This window comes from Eretmochelys imbricata, chromosome 1 (assembly GCF_965152235.1).
Source record: "Eretmochelys imbricata isolate rEreImb1 chromosome 1, rEreImb1.hap1, whole genome shotgun sequence".
In the NCBI taxonomy this organism is placed as follows: domain Eukaryota; kingdom Metazoa; phylum Chordata; order Testudines; family Cheloniidae; genus Eretmochelys; species Eretmochelys imbricata.
Window position 1 is genome coordinate 64,689,907 of NC_135572.1, and position 13,187 is coordinate 64,703,093.

The window sequence follows — 13,187 nt, forward strand, 5'->3', positions numbered from 1 at the left end:
TCCTATCATTTCTCGTTCAGTATCAAATGATTGACTCTTTCCTCCGATCGGCTGAAGATGCCAGCAGCCATTGCCCACTTGTTACATTTTCAAAATAAGCACCAGCATGCTTTCTCCCATGCTTGGGAGAATCTCCCCGCAAAAACCACAGAATTAAATCCCCTTTCAAACTCTTTTGCCAGGAAGCCTGCAAAAAAATTGACAACTAGGTTGCTGGCATCCTGAGACAACAACCTATCATACTGACCAATACTGTCTCAGTGTATCCTTATACTCCACCATCGGTTTGTCTGTATCCATCTGTTGTCTCTTGTCCTACACTTAGATTGTAAGCTCTTGGGACAGGGACTGTTTTTTGTACAGCATCTAGCACAATGAGGTACTGGGACTCCTAGGCACTACTATAATATAAATAATAATAATAACAAACAACAACAACAGCAGCACTAAAGTTACAGCAAAAAAAAACACACAAAAAAACCACAAGCGCTTGTTCCTCTTTGATTTCCAAACAAGATTTTTTAAAATAACATTATGTATATGGACTACCCATACTTCACAGTTACAAACTGAATGTGTAGACATATATGAAATTATTATGTTTCCATGCCATCAGGATGGTGAAGAAACCATTCATCTGTATGCAACAGTTTGCCTGTAGGCCAGCAAAACTAGGAGTGGTTTAACAAAGCATACAGCATCAGATGATTCTCAGCTGAGGGAAACACTCAGTTAAACAACAGGCATAATTTAGCCATTACTACATTTTCAAAAGATTCAAACGTTTGAAATAGTTCTAACAAAGTTTTACTACGAAAAAACAGAACAAACCATCTCTTTCCAGACAGAGCTTAATTGTGAAAACGATGTTGCTTACCTCCTGTTTCTATATTATAATAGTAGGTCTGACCATCTTCACTGACTCCTTCCACCCATGCTCCTGTCTAATGAAAACACACAGAAATTGAATTAGTGGAATGAATTTTAATGACTAACGAAATAATTGCTGACAAACTATAAAGATATTCAGCCCTCCAGTACTTTCCTGTCATGGTAATTACGATGTTTTTAGGGCCTGCTCTAACTCATATTAAAGTTTTTGGAAAAATTCCCCATTGACTCTGCTGGGAGTTAGATAGGGACCTTATAACTTAAAGTAATACTCGTGCAAGAATGCACACAGACACTCTACAGGTACACATATTTCACACATATATACAAATAGTTAGTTTTTAAAAAGCGGCTGCTCAGTAGCAATCACTGTAGTTAAGGTTGCCAAACAGTTGAAATTACAACTTAACCCATTATTATTTTCACATGCTTGTGGCTTTCCAAAACATTCACTGCTTGAGTTGACATTTTCCATAGTTGGTTTCTGACCTAAAGTTAACAGAAAAGTTCTCAGAAAGTCTGAGAAAAATCCATCCAGCAGATTTAAAGTTTTTTGAGGGTTGGAGAAAAACAACTTGAAGAAACCCTACTCCAAACTGAAAACAAAACTAAGCCAACACTTGTCTTCCTTCCTTCCAACACAGGGCTTAGCAACAATGGCTGAAGACTGAAACTTGACATGGACATAGTCCTCACTGAGGACTAAGGCATTTGCTTATTTGGAAAATATATTAATTTTCACACTAGATTAATAACAAAGTCATGACTGTTTAAGAAGTGCATACTGGACATGAACCTTTGAAATTTCCCTTAAGCTGCACACTGATCTAGCCCACAATGTTATTTTTACATTAATGTATATGGGATTATAATTAATCACATATGCAACAGTCTTGACTTCATGCAATGCTAGACTGCATTTTTTTTAAAAGTCAAGAAAATAAAAAATTAAGATTCTCTTCGTAACATTTTTGCACAAACTATATAGCAGGGGTCGGCAACCATCGGCACGCAGCCCATCAGGGTAATCCACTGGTGGGCGGCAAGACATTTTGTTTACGTTGACCGTCCACAGGCACGGCTCCCCGCAGCTCCTAATGGCCGCGGTTGGCCATTCCCGGCCACTGGGAGCTGCGGGAAGCAGCCAGGAACCCTGCCGATCCCTGCTATATAGAAATCTTCGTATATATGCTGGTGAAATGAAATCAGTTGATTCAGAGAAGAAAAACAGCCCCTAGTGAACACGCTTCCTCAAGGTTTTATTCTTGTGGTTTTACAGTGCATTAATTTAAATAAGAGGAAACAAAAGAAAAATTGCTTTGCATAACTAGAAAGCAGACAACAAAAAACAGCCTGTGGCATAACTTGGCCCTTTCTATTACAGCACAGATCTATTAAAGCTATGCAATGCATTCTAGCCATGATCCAGCAGAGCACTTAAGCGGATGCTTAACTTTAAGCATGTTATGACCCAAGAACCCCTTAAGGCCAACTGTCAAGATATTCTCTCTGTACGTCTATCAGCATTTATATTACGCTTACCACTGTAGTAGCTAAACTTCAGTATACAGCACTGGTTTATTACTCCACCCGGTATGTTTATGTGAGGTCTAAGCAGAAAGTTAACTTTCTGAAGTTTAGCTACTACAGTGGTAAGAGTTATATAAATGCTGATGGACATACAGAGAGACAAAGTAGGTGAGGTAATATCTTTTATTGGACCAACATCTGTTGGTGAAAGAGAGACAAGCTTTCGAGCTACACAGAGCTCTTCTTTCTTCAGGAAGTTAACTTTCTGCTGCCTGTAAAGCAAGGAGAATCTCTGAAACTAATTACACCTCTACCCTGATATAAAGCGACCCGATATAACATGAATTTGGATATAACATGGTTAAGCAGAGTTCTGGGGGGCGGGGCTACGCGCTCCGGCAGATCAGTGCGTCAGCGTGTCTGGCTCCGACACGCTGCTCTGAGTGGCGTGTTAAGGGTGCCGGGCCGGGGTTGAATAAGGGGCAGAGGGTCTTGGGGGTGGTCAGGGGACAGGGCGGGTTGGATGGTTCGGAGGTTCTGGGAGCAGGGCAGTCAGGAGACGGGGGCATTGGATAGGGTGTGGGAGTCCCGGGGGCCTGTCAGGGGGCAGCGGTGTGGAAAGGGGTCAGGGCAGTCAGGGGATAGGGAGCAGGGGGGTTGGATAGGGGGTGGAGTCCTGGGGGTGATTAGGGACTGGGGGGCCTCTGGAGGGGGCGGACAGGGGACAAGGAGCAGGGGGGCTTAGAACAGGGGTGGGGTCTTGGGAGGGGTGGTTGGGGCGGGGGGGGTCTCTGGAGGGGGTAGTCAGGGGACAAGGAGTGGGGGGTTTGGATGGGTTGGGAGTTCGGAGGGGTCAGTCAGGGGGCGGGAAGTGACTATTAATAATGGAAATGCTCGAGGCCAAAGCAAGTTCAATATAATACAGTTTCACCTATAATGCGCTAAGATTTTTTGGCTCCCAAGGACCGCATTATATCAGGGTAGAGGTGTAGTAATCCAGCATACATACACCATGGGGAAGGCACCATTGCTTTTAGTATTTCCTACTTCTTTTGCTTATGTTTGCAATCTTAACACATATTATTTATTATTAGTTTTTCCATTTAATTTCCTCAGTGTAGTTTAAACAAGAAAATAACAACTCTGCAGCGTTTTGCACAACTCCATAAACTGCAACACTACATTAGATATGCTAAAACCTTAACCCTAAAATCAGGGAGCTGAATTAAAAACACAACTTTGCAACTGTATAGCTGCAAGAAACACAAATATGCAGCACTATGGAGTTCCACAAATACTGCACGACATAGCTGCATAGCATTTACTGCAATTAATGTTTCAAAAAACGAATAGAAGTTATTTAATGTGCATAAAAGAAACAAGCAAAATTTTAAATTGCTTAGGGCTGGAATTGCTCAGGCAAACTTAATTCTGGCATTTCTTAACTTTTGAGTACTTGACTTTGCAACATTAACATTCTTTTAACATAGTTTTTAGGTGCATGTGTGTATATATATATACACATATACATATACATACACACACACACACACACTGCTTGTATATCCTCCAAATAATGTTTCCTAAAGGAGAACTAGCCACATGTAAAAAGTTTAAAACATTAGCCATTTCCAAGCAAAGGAATCTTATGAATTATTTTAAAATATGAACACATAATTTTTTTCCTGTGTTGATTAATTTGCAAAAGGCGGAACAGGATTTGCTTGATTTTTTCCAGAAAGATTCAGCTTTTTTGGCTGAAACAAAGCATCAAAAGTTTGACTCCAAAAGAATAATTTTTAAAAAGTTATCTGCAACTGAAAACAGGAATTGGTAATGAAAGTTGAGTTTTAACCTTAACTGTAGGTTTCACAGCTCCATTCAAGCTACAATATATTTTTCTAAGATCCACAATATATAGGTTGTTTGAATTCAATATTGTGAATAATACATGAGAGATAAGCCAAGTAGGCAGCAAAAAGTTTTGTAAAGAAAGCCATAAGAACAAAGAAGTAGTACAAATAACATTTGATTACCGTTTGTGAGTTTCGAGAGTTGTCTTGAAATCCTTCAGGTTTCTCCCACTGTGATTCTTTAAACAGAAACATATTTCATTTATTATTTATAAAACCATTTCAATTTTTACTATCAATCATTATGACAAATAGTCGACTAGAACATATTGCAGATGTGTATGCATACGCATGCATGAGTAATATATGTATTACTCATCTAAAAAGAAATCACACTGGGTCAGATTGTGATCCCCTTACTCCTCTGAACAGTAACCCAAGAGTAGTCCCACTGAAGTAACTGAGACTAAATGTGGAGTAAGAATATGACAATCTGGCCTACTATGACTTGTAAATTTCTATTGCATTATAGCTGATATATAGTTATAGTACATTTTAAATATCTTCTTATAGGACAATCAGCCAGGAGAGACTGAGAAACACAAGATTTTTACGGTTTCGAAATTAGGAAGGACTGAGAATTACACCAATGTCAGTGCCTGCAAGAAACCGTGTGTAATATACCCATCTAATCATAATATAGGACCCCTTCAGTGCTCCACAGCAAACACATTCATTAAGGCCCTATCAACACAGTGTGTTCCTGACCCCAAATAAGGTGATCAGTTTAATCCTGTGCAGGTAAACAAGAAACCCAGTAATCGTAGTCTAATCTCATTATCCTTGAGATACTATTGGTACTCAAATAATTACTCATTTTATACCTGAGTCCTGATAAAGTGGATTCTGATTGCCCTTTTTTGGGTTGGGGGTGGAAATGGGATTGCCCTTTTGTGCATTTAAATATAAACTTTGTAGGGTGTCAAGAACTTTTAGGAATGTCCATGAGTTCTCCTGTTATTTATTGATTAATAAAATATCAACAGGGCCCATCTTAAGCTCTGGGCACTCTCACATAATTATAAAAGTCATAAATTTATAATAATACGTGGACTCTATATAATTGTCCACACACTAAGAATTAATCTAATAACACAGATAACGGAAGGCTAGCAAAGTGTACGGCGCCCTGCTTTGGTTAGAGGGAATAATTAGATCAATATTTGTTCCTTGCCATTATTTACCTCCGGTTACAGTATTGTAGTAATACATGTAACCCTCAGGGGAAAGTCCCTGCACCCATTCCTTTGTTTCATCTGATGGTGCTTCTGAGGTGTCTTTTCTCTTTTTTTTCTTTTCCTTCTTTTCTTTCTTTTCCTCCTGTTTACTTTGTGTTGAACTGGGACCTATAGAATCTTAAAGAAAATAATACCCATTTTTTCAGTGTTATAATCAGAATTTACTTATTGGGCATTCCTCATATAGGCAACAGCAAATATCAACTTAGTCCAAAGTAGTTTCTTCTTTCATGATATACTAAATACCAAAAGCTTTTCAGTGTAAGGCTATACTATTACGAATCAGTCTAAGAATCACCAGGAGAAACAACAAGCTGAAAAATCTAAATTCAAGGATTACCTCAGGGCTATTGAGCATGGAGTCAACAGAAGCTAGAAACCGGAGGAGACAGTCTCCATGGAGGGTTCAAACTAACAGGACTAAATTACAAAAAATGGTAGTTTACCCTCATGGTAACAGACCAAAAGCACCTGCTCAGCTTTAAAATGGGAGGAGATTAAAAGAAGAAAAAAGGACTCAGTTAAGTGATAGGTGAAAGCTCAACTATTAGCTATGCACTTGTCTCCATTGGGAAAATTGGGACCCATAATTAATGACTGGTGCAGCTCCACCAGTAAATGTAATAATAGAAACTGTACAGTAGATAATGCTTAGGTACTTTTTCTACCATGATGTTTAACCTCAACTCCCACCTGAACTGTCCTGAGGGTTAGAAGACATGACGGTAAAAACCCTGCTTACACAACTTAACAGCTTCCACTATTGCTAACAACTGTGGCAAATTATATGTCCCATTTTTGCCAATGTAAACACAATCCTGGAGCTTCTACAAAACTAATACAAAAAGAAAGTCCTGTTCAATATTCTCTTTACTGCTGCCTTTAAGCCTTTTCTGGCAGCTATAGGAACTACCTGACTTAACTCCAAGCCTTTTCAGATCCTCTTGATATGCTTTCAGTGCAGCTTCCTCCATTGCTGCAAATTCCTTTGACATTTTTTCTTCTTCTTTTGCCTTTTCCATACTTTTCTTTTTAATCTACAATTTTTTTTAGAAAAAAGGGGAGGGAGGGGAGAAGAAATAGACGAAAGTTATAAATAAAAGGGAAAAAGTTAAATGTTTAGAGAAAAAAGGAAAAATTCAATTTACCTCACTAATTTTCTTTGCCACATTTTCCTTATGGTTCTTTCCCCTTTCATGAAATTCAATGCTCTTAAAGAGGAAAAAAGTAAATTAAAATACAGTGAAAAAATAATTTGCAGGAAATTTATTTCCTTTGGTAAACTACAAATATATACCCAGACAAGAAGAAAAACTTAGCTGGACTTAAGACTGAATGTACTTAACAATAACATAGGTAAAAATTGTTATGGAAAAATCCAACCATTAGAAACTTAGGAAATACAAAGTAAAGTTTAACATAAAAGAAACCCAGCAGTAGAAAGAATGGAAATGCAGTTATATTCTGAAAAATGGCATGGTGAAGTTTTATATTGACTGGATCTCAATGACATCAGATGGTTTGTATGCGGTTTTAATTTAAAAAAAAATGTATTAAACAAATTAAAGAGCAGGCAGCCCTGTGTAGATTGGGGGTTTTGCATGGTCCATGGTTCTCGAGCTTCCTTCTATGCCCCCAGGATTCATATCTCAATTTCCACTCCCCTTTACCTTCCAAGTCTATAGGACTTACCATAGACCTTACTGGATCAGTAGGAACTTATGGGCCTCATGAAGATCATATTAAGATCTACTGAGCTCTTCCAGACTTTAAAAACTCTGCAGTTAAGCAAATCTGAGACTGGGAGCAGAAATCCAGGTATGTAACCTAGGAGATCAAGCAGACTGGGACTAGGATGTGGATAATTTAGGAAGACAATTGGAGAGCCTTTAAACCAAAAAGGCTGCCAGATAGAGTAAGGAAAACAGAAGCCTGAAGAGCTTAGGAGTCCTGCAGGAGCACTGAGGGAGGTGTGGTGGGAAAGTGGTGGGGAGTTTAGGAGCTCTTGGAGTTGTAGGAATCACCTCCTAATCCAGGTGCTAGTGCACCTGCCAACAAAGAAGGCTCAAAAGTACTTCTGGAGGCCTGGCGTACCAACATGGCAAATGGTGCATCCTCAAAGTGACAATTTGGTCTTAAGTGCTTAGAGCACCAACTTTAGAAGGCCTGCAGGAGGGAGGCAACGCTACTGTGCGCTTGTGGATCCTATTGACATTCTAAGGTCCACAGCAGGTCCTGTAGACCAGTGTTTCTCAAACTGTTGTACTGGTGACCCCTTTCACATAGCAAACCTCTGTGTGTGACACCCCCCCCCCATAAATTAAAAACACTTTTGTTTATATATTTAACACCATCATAAATGCTGGAGGGAAAGCGGGGTTTGGGGTGGAGGCTGGCAGCTCGCGACTCCCATGTAATAACCTGGCGACCCCCCTGAGGGGTCCCAACCCCCAGTTTGAGAACCCCTGCTGTTGACATTAGAAGATCTGCACAGAGGCTTAGCTTCAAGACAATGATGGGCATGGTATTTACCTGTGTGGTTTTTACTAGGTAAAATCATAGTTTTACTGCACCAGAAAAAACTAGTTAGTTCCAATTCAAGACATTTTCTGTTTTAAAAACTGTTTCATAAATGCATACCACATTACACTTCACTTTAGTTACATATTCAAATTATCAAATTAAATAAGGAAGTAGATTTGGAGCTTAATTTAGGGTTGTAAAAATAAAAAGTAGAACTGCAGTAGGCGCAATACTAATATCTGTAATATAATGCTGAACTTTGGAACGTCTGTATACATATTGGTTCAGTATTTTCTCAAGGAAATTATACATGTCAACTCATATTTCAGTTTTCAGTATTATATACATATTATATATACTGCAAAGCTATTATCATATTGCGAAATATTTTTCAGTAATTTTCATTGGTATATTCTAATAATTATTTTATTTTTCCGGTATTTACCAGTTTCCTGTCCAGGCTAGTGTTTCCCAGGAAATGGCCAACCTTGCTTCAAGGTGGAGCAAAATTCAAATTATGGAGCCTGAGAAAATGGAACTTGATTCTTCAGACCTTTTACACATGGATGAGGAATGCAGAATCAAGCCCTAGGGCTCCAGTCTTGCATTGAGGTCCATGGAAGTACAAGAGATTTTTAATGCAGGATCCAGGTCTTAATTTGCAAGTCTTTTTTCCCCTAGTTTTATAGCTAACATGGCTTACAAAGGCATATTTAAAACAAACAAATAAACACTAGGTAAACATTAGTTTACATGTCAGTAAGCAATACTGAAAAAAATATTCAAATATAACATTTAATATATTATATATACAATTCAAATTCTAGTACTTCAGAATCCGTAATATCACACTAACTAGACCAACATACAGGCTTGTTGTCTGCTATCCAGCACTTGCAGTAACCACAAAATTTCTTTGGCTGGGATTTCCAGTAATCAGCCCTAAACATAAACAAACAAATAAATAAATTAGAAAAAAATTTAGGTAGATTTATGCACAATCAGAAACAAAATAACCAAAGCAAAAAGTTCTGAAACAGAGAGCATTAGAAACCAAGTCCAGCCTTACCATGGTGCTTGGTTGTGCTGTCAAGGTTTTCTTCTGCACAAGTTTTTGTGGACAGGTTAGAGAGGCTATTCTAGGTCCAAAACAAGATTTATTAATGAGTTCGACTGCAGTGTTTGATGAAATAGATCAGGCTGTTACCTGTGGCTTTGCAAAAATTTCTACAGACCCAAAGCCTTCACTTACAACAGAAATTATGTTTTTGGTGCTTTTGTAGTCAGCTAACCTTCCAAATTATTAACAGCTGCAGTAGTTAGGCTTATTGAATATATAATACTGGGGAATGCACAATTCATAATATCTGCAATAAAAATGTACACTTTGATAGTTTTCAAACTATCAACATAACATAAATACGTACCTTGGCTATACAACACAATGAATTTAAATAAAAAATGTAGTGCTATACTATTTTGGGGAAAGGGAAAGGTATATTTTTGGATAACTCAAAACTGTGCAAAGGATTCTGGAACAGATCTGGAATAGACTCTAGGTTATGTCCCAAAATGTATTGGGCCAAAGACTGGAAAATTTGAAACAGGCAATTAGAGAGCAGGTCCACAGCACCTCTTGGACCTTCTCTCTTAGTTGAGAAGTTGTTCCTAAGCCATCTCTAACTCTTTTAACAAATGGAAAGTGAATCCCCATGGTAATCCCTGGTTAACTTTTGAGAGGTACAGAACATCAGGGTTGGAAGGGACCTCAGGAGGTCATCTAGTCCAACCCCCTGCTCAAAACAGGACCAATCCCCAAGTTTTGCCCCAGATCCCTAAATGGCCCCCTCAAGGATTGAACTCACAACCCTGGGTTTAGCAGGCCAATACTCAAATCACTGAGCTATCCCTTCCCCCCCAAAGCCCTTTGCACAGGTAGAGGAACAGTTTCACTTTTAAGGCTGTATTCTTTGAAGTGAACAAGTATTAATAGCACTGTTAAAGGATTACACATCCATAAAACTTCAAGTAGTATATCATGTGGGACTCTCTATCTTCTAAAAAAGAAAATACATAAAAATCCAAAAAAGTGCTAAAGTCACCAAAAGTCAAGAAATGAAAGAGGTGAGATTCCTAAGCTGTTAACTCTGCTACATTACATGTATGTATATTTTATTCTTGTTTTCCTTAATAAATGCATCATTTAGTAGGTTACCGGACATGACTCCATTCTGCCATTACATCCCGTAGGAGTCAATGGGGCTCTGCACAGGCACTGGAGTCTGAGCTAGCAAATTTAAGGGTGGGATTTACAGCTGAAATCTTGGCTTCGCTGAAGTCAAACACAAAATTCCTATTGTCCTCAATAGAGCCAAGATTTCACCCCATGTTGTTAAATGTATAACAAACATAAAGGATGTGGCTGTGCAATGCTGCAGACTTTAATACTATTTCATTTCATGTGTGATTTTAACTGTGAAAACTATGGCCCTAACTCTCCGAAGACTTATACACATGCTCAATTTCATGCACTGAGTAGTCCCACTAGGGGACTACTAAAAGGGGCAGATTCCCTGATCCACCAAGCTAATTTCACGCCACTTAAAGGAAACTGAGACTGAGTATCCCCCATGTAAGGAGAATCTCCACCATCTTAAAGATGGTGGAGCAGTGGAACATGGGAACCCTTCCTGCATTTGGAATAACAGCAAGAAGGGGTGTGTCAGAGTCCTGCGAGTGACACGGCAGGGATGCTGAAGTGAGGCTCCAGTATGGTCAACTCTCCACTGGCAAAAGGTTGTTTAAGCCTGATCTACTGTGATTATTTTCATCGATATTCTACACTGATACATGCACTAGTATGGATGCAGTTATATTGGTGAAGAGCACCTTTACACAGATATAACTGTGTCCACACTAGTGGGATCATGCCACTGTAACTATACTGGGATAGTTAAAGCAGTACAAATTTCTAGTGTAGACTAGGCCTAAGGAACCTCATGTCAGTGGAATAAGTTAAGGCTGGCCCCAGCTTGCACTTGAGCCAGGCACCAGAACCAGGGAACTATGAGCAGCTCCCTGAGAACCACGCCTCTCCACTGTACCCGAGCTATGCTCGGTACAAGCCCATGGTGGATAAAGTTAAGCACATGCTTAGCTGTTTGTGGGATTGGGGCATAAATTTGTTAAGCACTGTGCACATTTGCCAAGTGTTAAGTTGTTTACATGAAGGCAAGTTTATTCTCTTTTTAAAACATGCCACATTAAAAAATTATCATATATCAAAGATAATTGGATATATGTTAAAATAATACTTGAAACAGAAATGGTCAATATGGTAAGAGAAAGATGTAAATCACGCAGATCTGTTCTGGGATAAGCTCCCACAGTTCTTTGATATAACAGATGGACTAGCATGACAAACATGTGAAGACTTAGCTTTCTCACTGCCAAACGAAAGTACGCATTGCTAAACTGCTGATAGCATACTGAGTTTTCCAGGCCCCAAATCCTTGGGTTCTCACCAAAAAAAGTGTTGGTGGCCTCAGAGTGTGGCCACCAACTCTTGCTGGTGGCCGCTCTGACCATTTTCCCTAAAATACTTAATTAACTTTAGGAAAATCAAATAAATATGCACATATTCATGTCCAAATCATTGTAATTTATTTATGTAGGGTTTTTTGCACACTCAAGAATAAAAATAATGTGCAGTTATCTCCTTACTGGATCTAAACAGAACAGAAACACAAATAAGGTGCTTTGCACAATCTCACATTCTTGTCTTTTTTCTTATTGTTTCTTTTGCTTTTTTGGGTGGGGGGTTGCTTTTCTTTTTTTAAGACTTGCTTGCTAGTAAGTCTGCTGTGGAATGTGATATTAACAAACATATAAATATCACTTTTCACAGCAGACTCACTCAGTCCCAGCAAGCCCAGGGACAAATTAAGCCCTGGATGGGGAAGTGGTTACGGAGGCAGCAAGGTGATGGGGCACTGGGGGAGGCAGCATGGGCCAGGGATGATTGGGGAGGGTGAGCTCGGGGACAGAACCCATCACCACACAGCCCGGGAATGGAACCCAAAGCCCTTTGTACAGGGGATGGGGCTCAAGGATGGAGCCCAAAGGGTGGAACCTTCCACCCACCACCCCAGGGCTGAAGCCCAACCCCACCACCCCTGGGAAGGTGGGGAACACACACTGGCTGTCTGCTCCTCCAGCTTTTCTGTCTCCAGAGGTGGCCAGGACCCAACCACTGCTGGCAGCCCCAGGGAAGTGGTCGCTGCTTTGCCCCTCCCCTCATCACCACCCAGGAGTCTTTGGCCACAAGAAAAGCCCCTTTTGGCCGCATGCAGTCATGGTGGCCGCATTTGAAAAACACTGCTTTAAACAATTCAACAGAGTGGGATATGTCTGCACCAAACTGTATACTCCATTTTGTCACGTAACTTCCATTTTGTATTATAAGCGTCATTCTTTGCTATGTGCTAAACAGGCTTGATCTTGCCCAAGGCAAGTCTATTATTATGAATTCCTGATAGCCACTCTGCACAGGAAAGGTGTTTGATGCCTTGTTGAAGAACTATAACTGAGAAGCCAACATAGAGCTACCTAGGGCCATGAACTGTCTCTCAATTGCCCAGCCCCAATGAACAATGTTTTTTGTACATGGCTTGTAGATCTGCACTTTCTCCAGCTGGGCACATGACATGAGAGACTGTATTTGGGGGGGGTGGCATTTCTCAGAGGTGGGGTCAACCCCAGGAAGCGGGATGTGCAGGATAGAAAAGACAGGAGGGAGGTCTCTGGCCAGCCTGAAACACTGAGAAACCTCAGACACACAGAAGGGGAAAGAGTAAGACCAAACCAGCGGAGGGTTTGTCTGTGTCTTTTAAGATTAAAGTGACTGTGGTTAAGAAATTCCTTTTCTAAGCCTGTGTTCCTTACTTTCCTGTCACGTCACCTCCGAAGGGGCTGAACTAGAAGCCCGAGTGACCCCAGCCAAGATGGAACTCCGTGTAAGTGACTGGATAGAGCCAAGAGAGGTAAGAGGCACTGCTTTCAGAGTCTGTTGTGGTTGGACGGTAGATAAGAT

General features: G+C 40.0%; 1 protein-coding gene across 3 annotated transcripts in view; it reads right to left on the reverse strand.

Annotated features, from left to right (window-relative positions):
* Nucleotides 1-13,187, reverse strand: part of WBP4 (WW domain binding protein 4) — a 31,206-nt gene that overhangs the window by 12,818 nt on the left and 5,201 nt on the right. For 2 of the 3 annotated variants that reach the window (XM_077812139.1, XM_077812153.1), the window contains exons 2-7: nt 8,965-9,037; nt 6,721-6,783; nt 6,486-6,609; nt 5,519-5,689; nt 4,458-4,513; nt 878-944 (exon numbers count right to left, since the gene is read on the reverse strand). In XM_077812139.1, the coding sequence (XP_077668265.1) occupies nt 878-944; nt 4,458-4,513; nt 5,519-5,689; nt 6,486-6,609; nt 6,721-6,783; nt 8,965-9,037 (554 nt within the window). Of the gene's footprint in view, nt 1-877; nt 945-4,457; nt 4,514-5,518; nt 5,690-6,485; nt 6,610-6,720; nt 6,784-8,964; nt 9,038-9,164; nt 9,235-13,187 lie in introns of all 3 variants that reach the window. The other variant, XM_077812145.1, reaches the window with a different exon arrangement.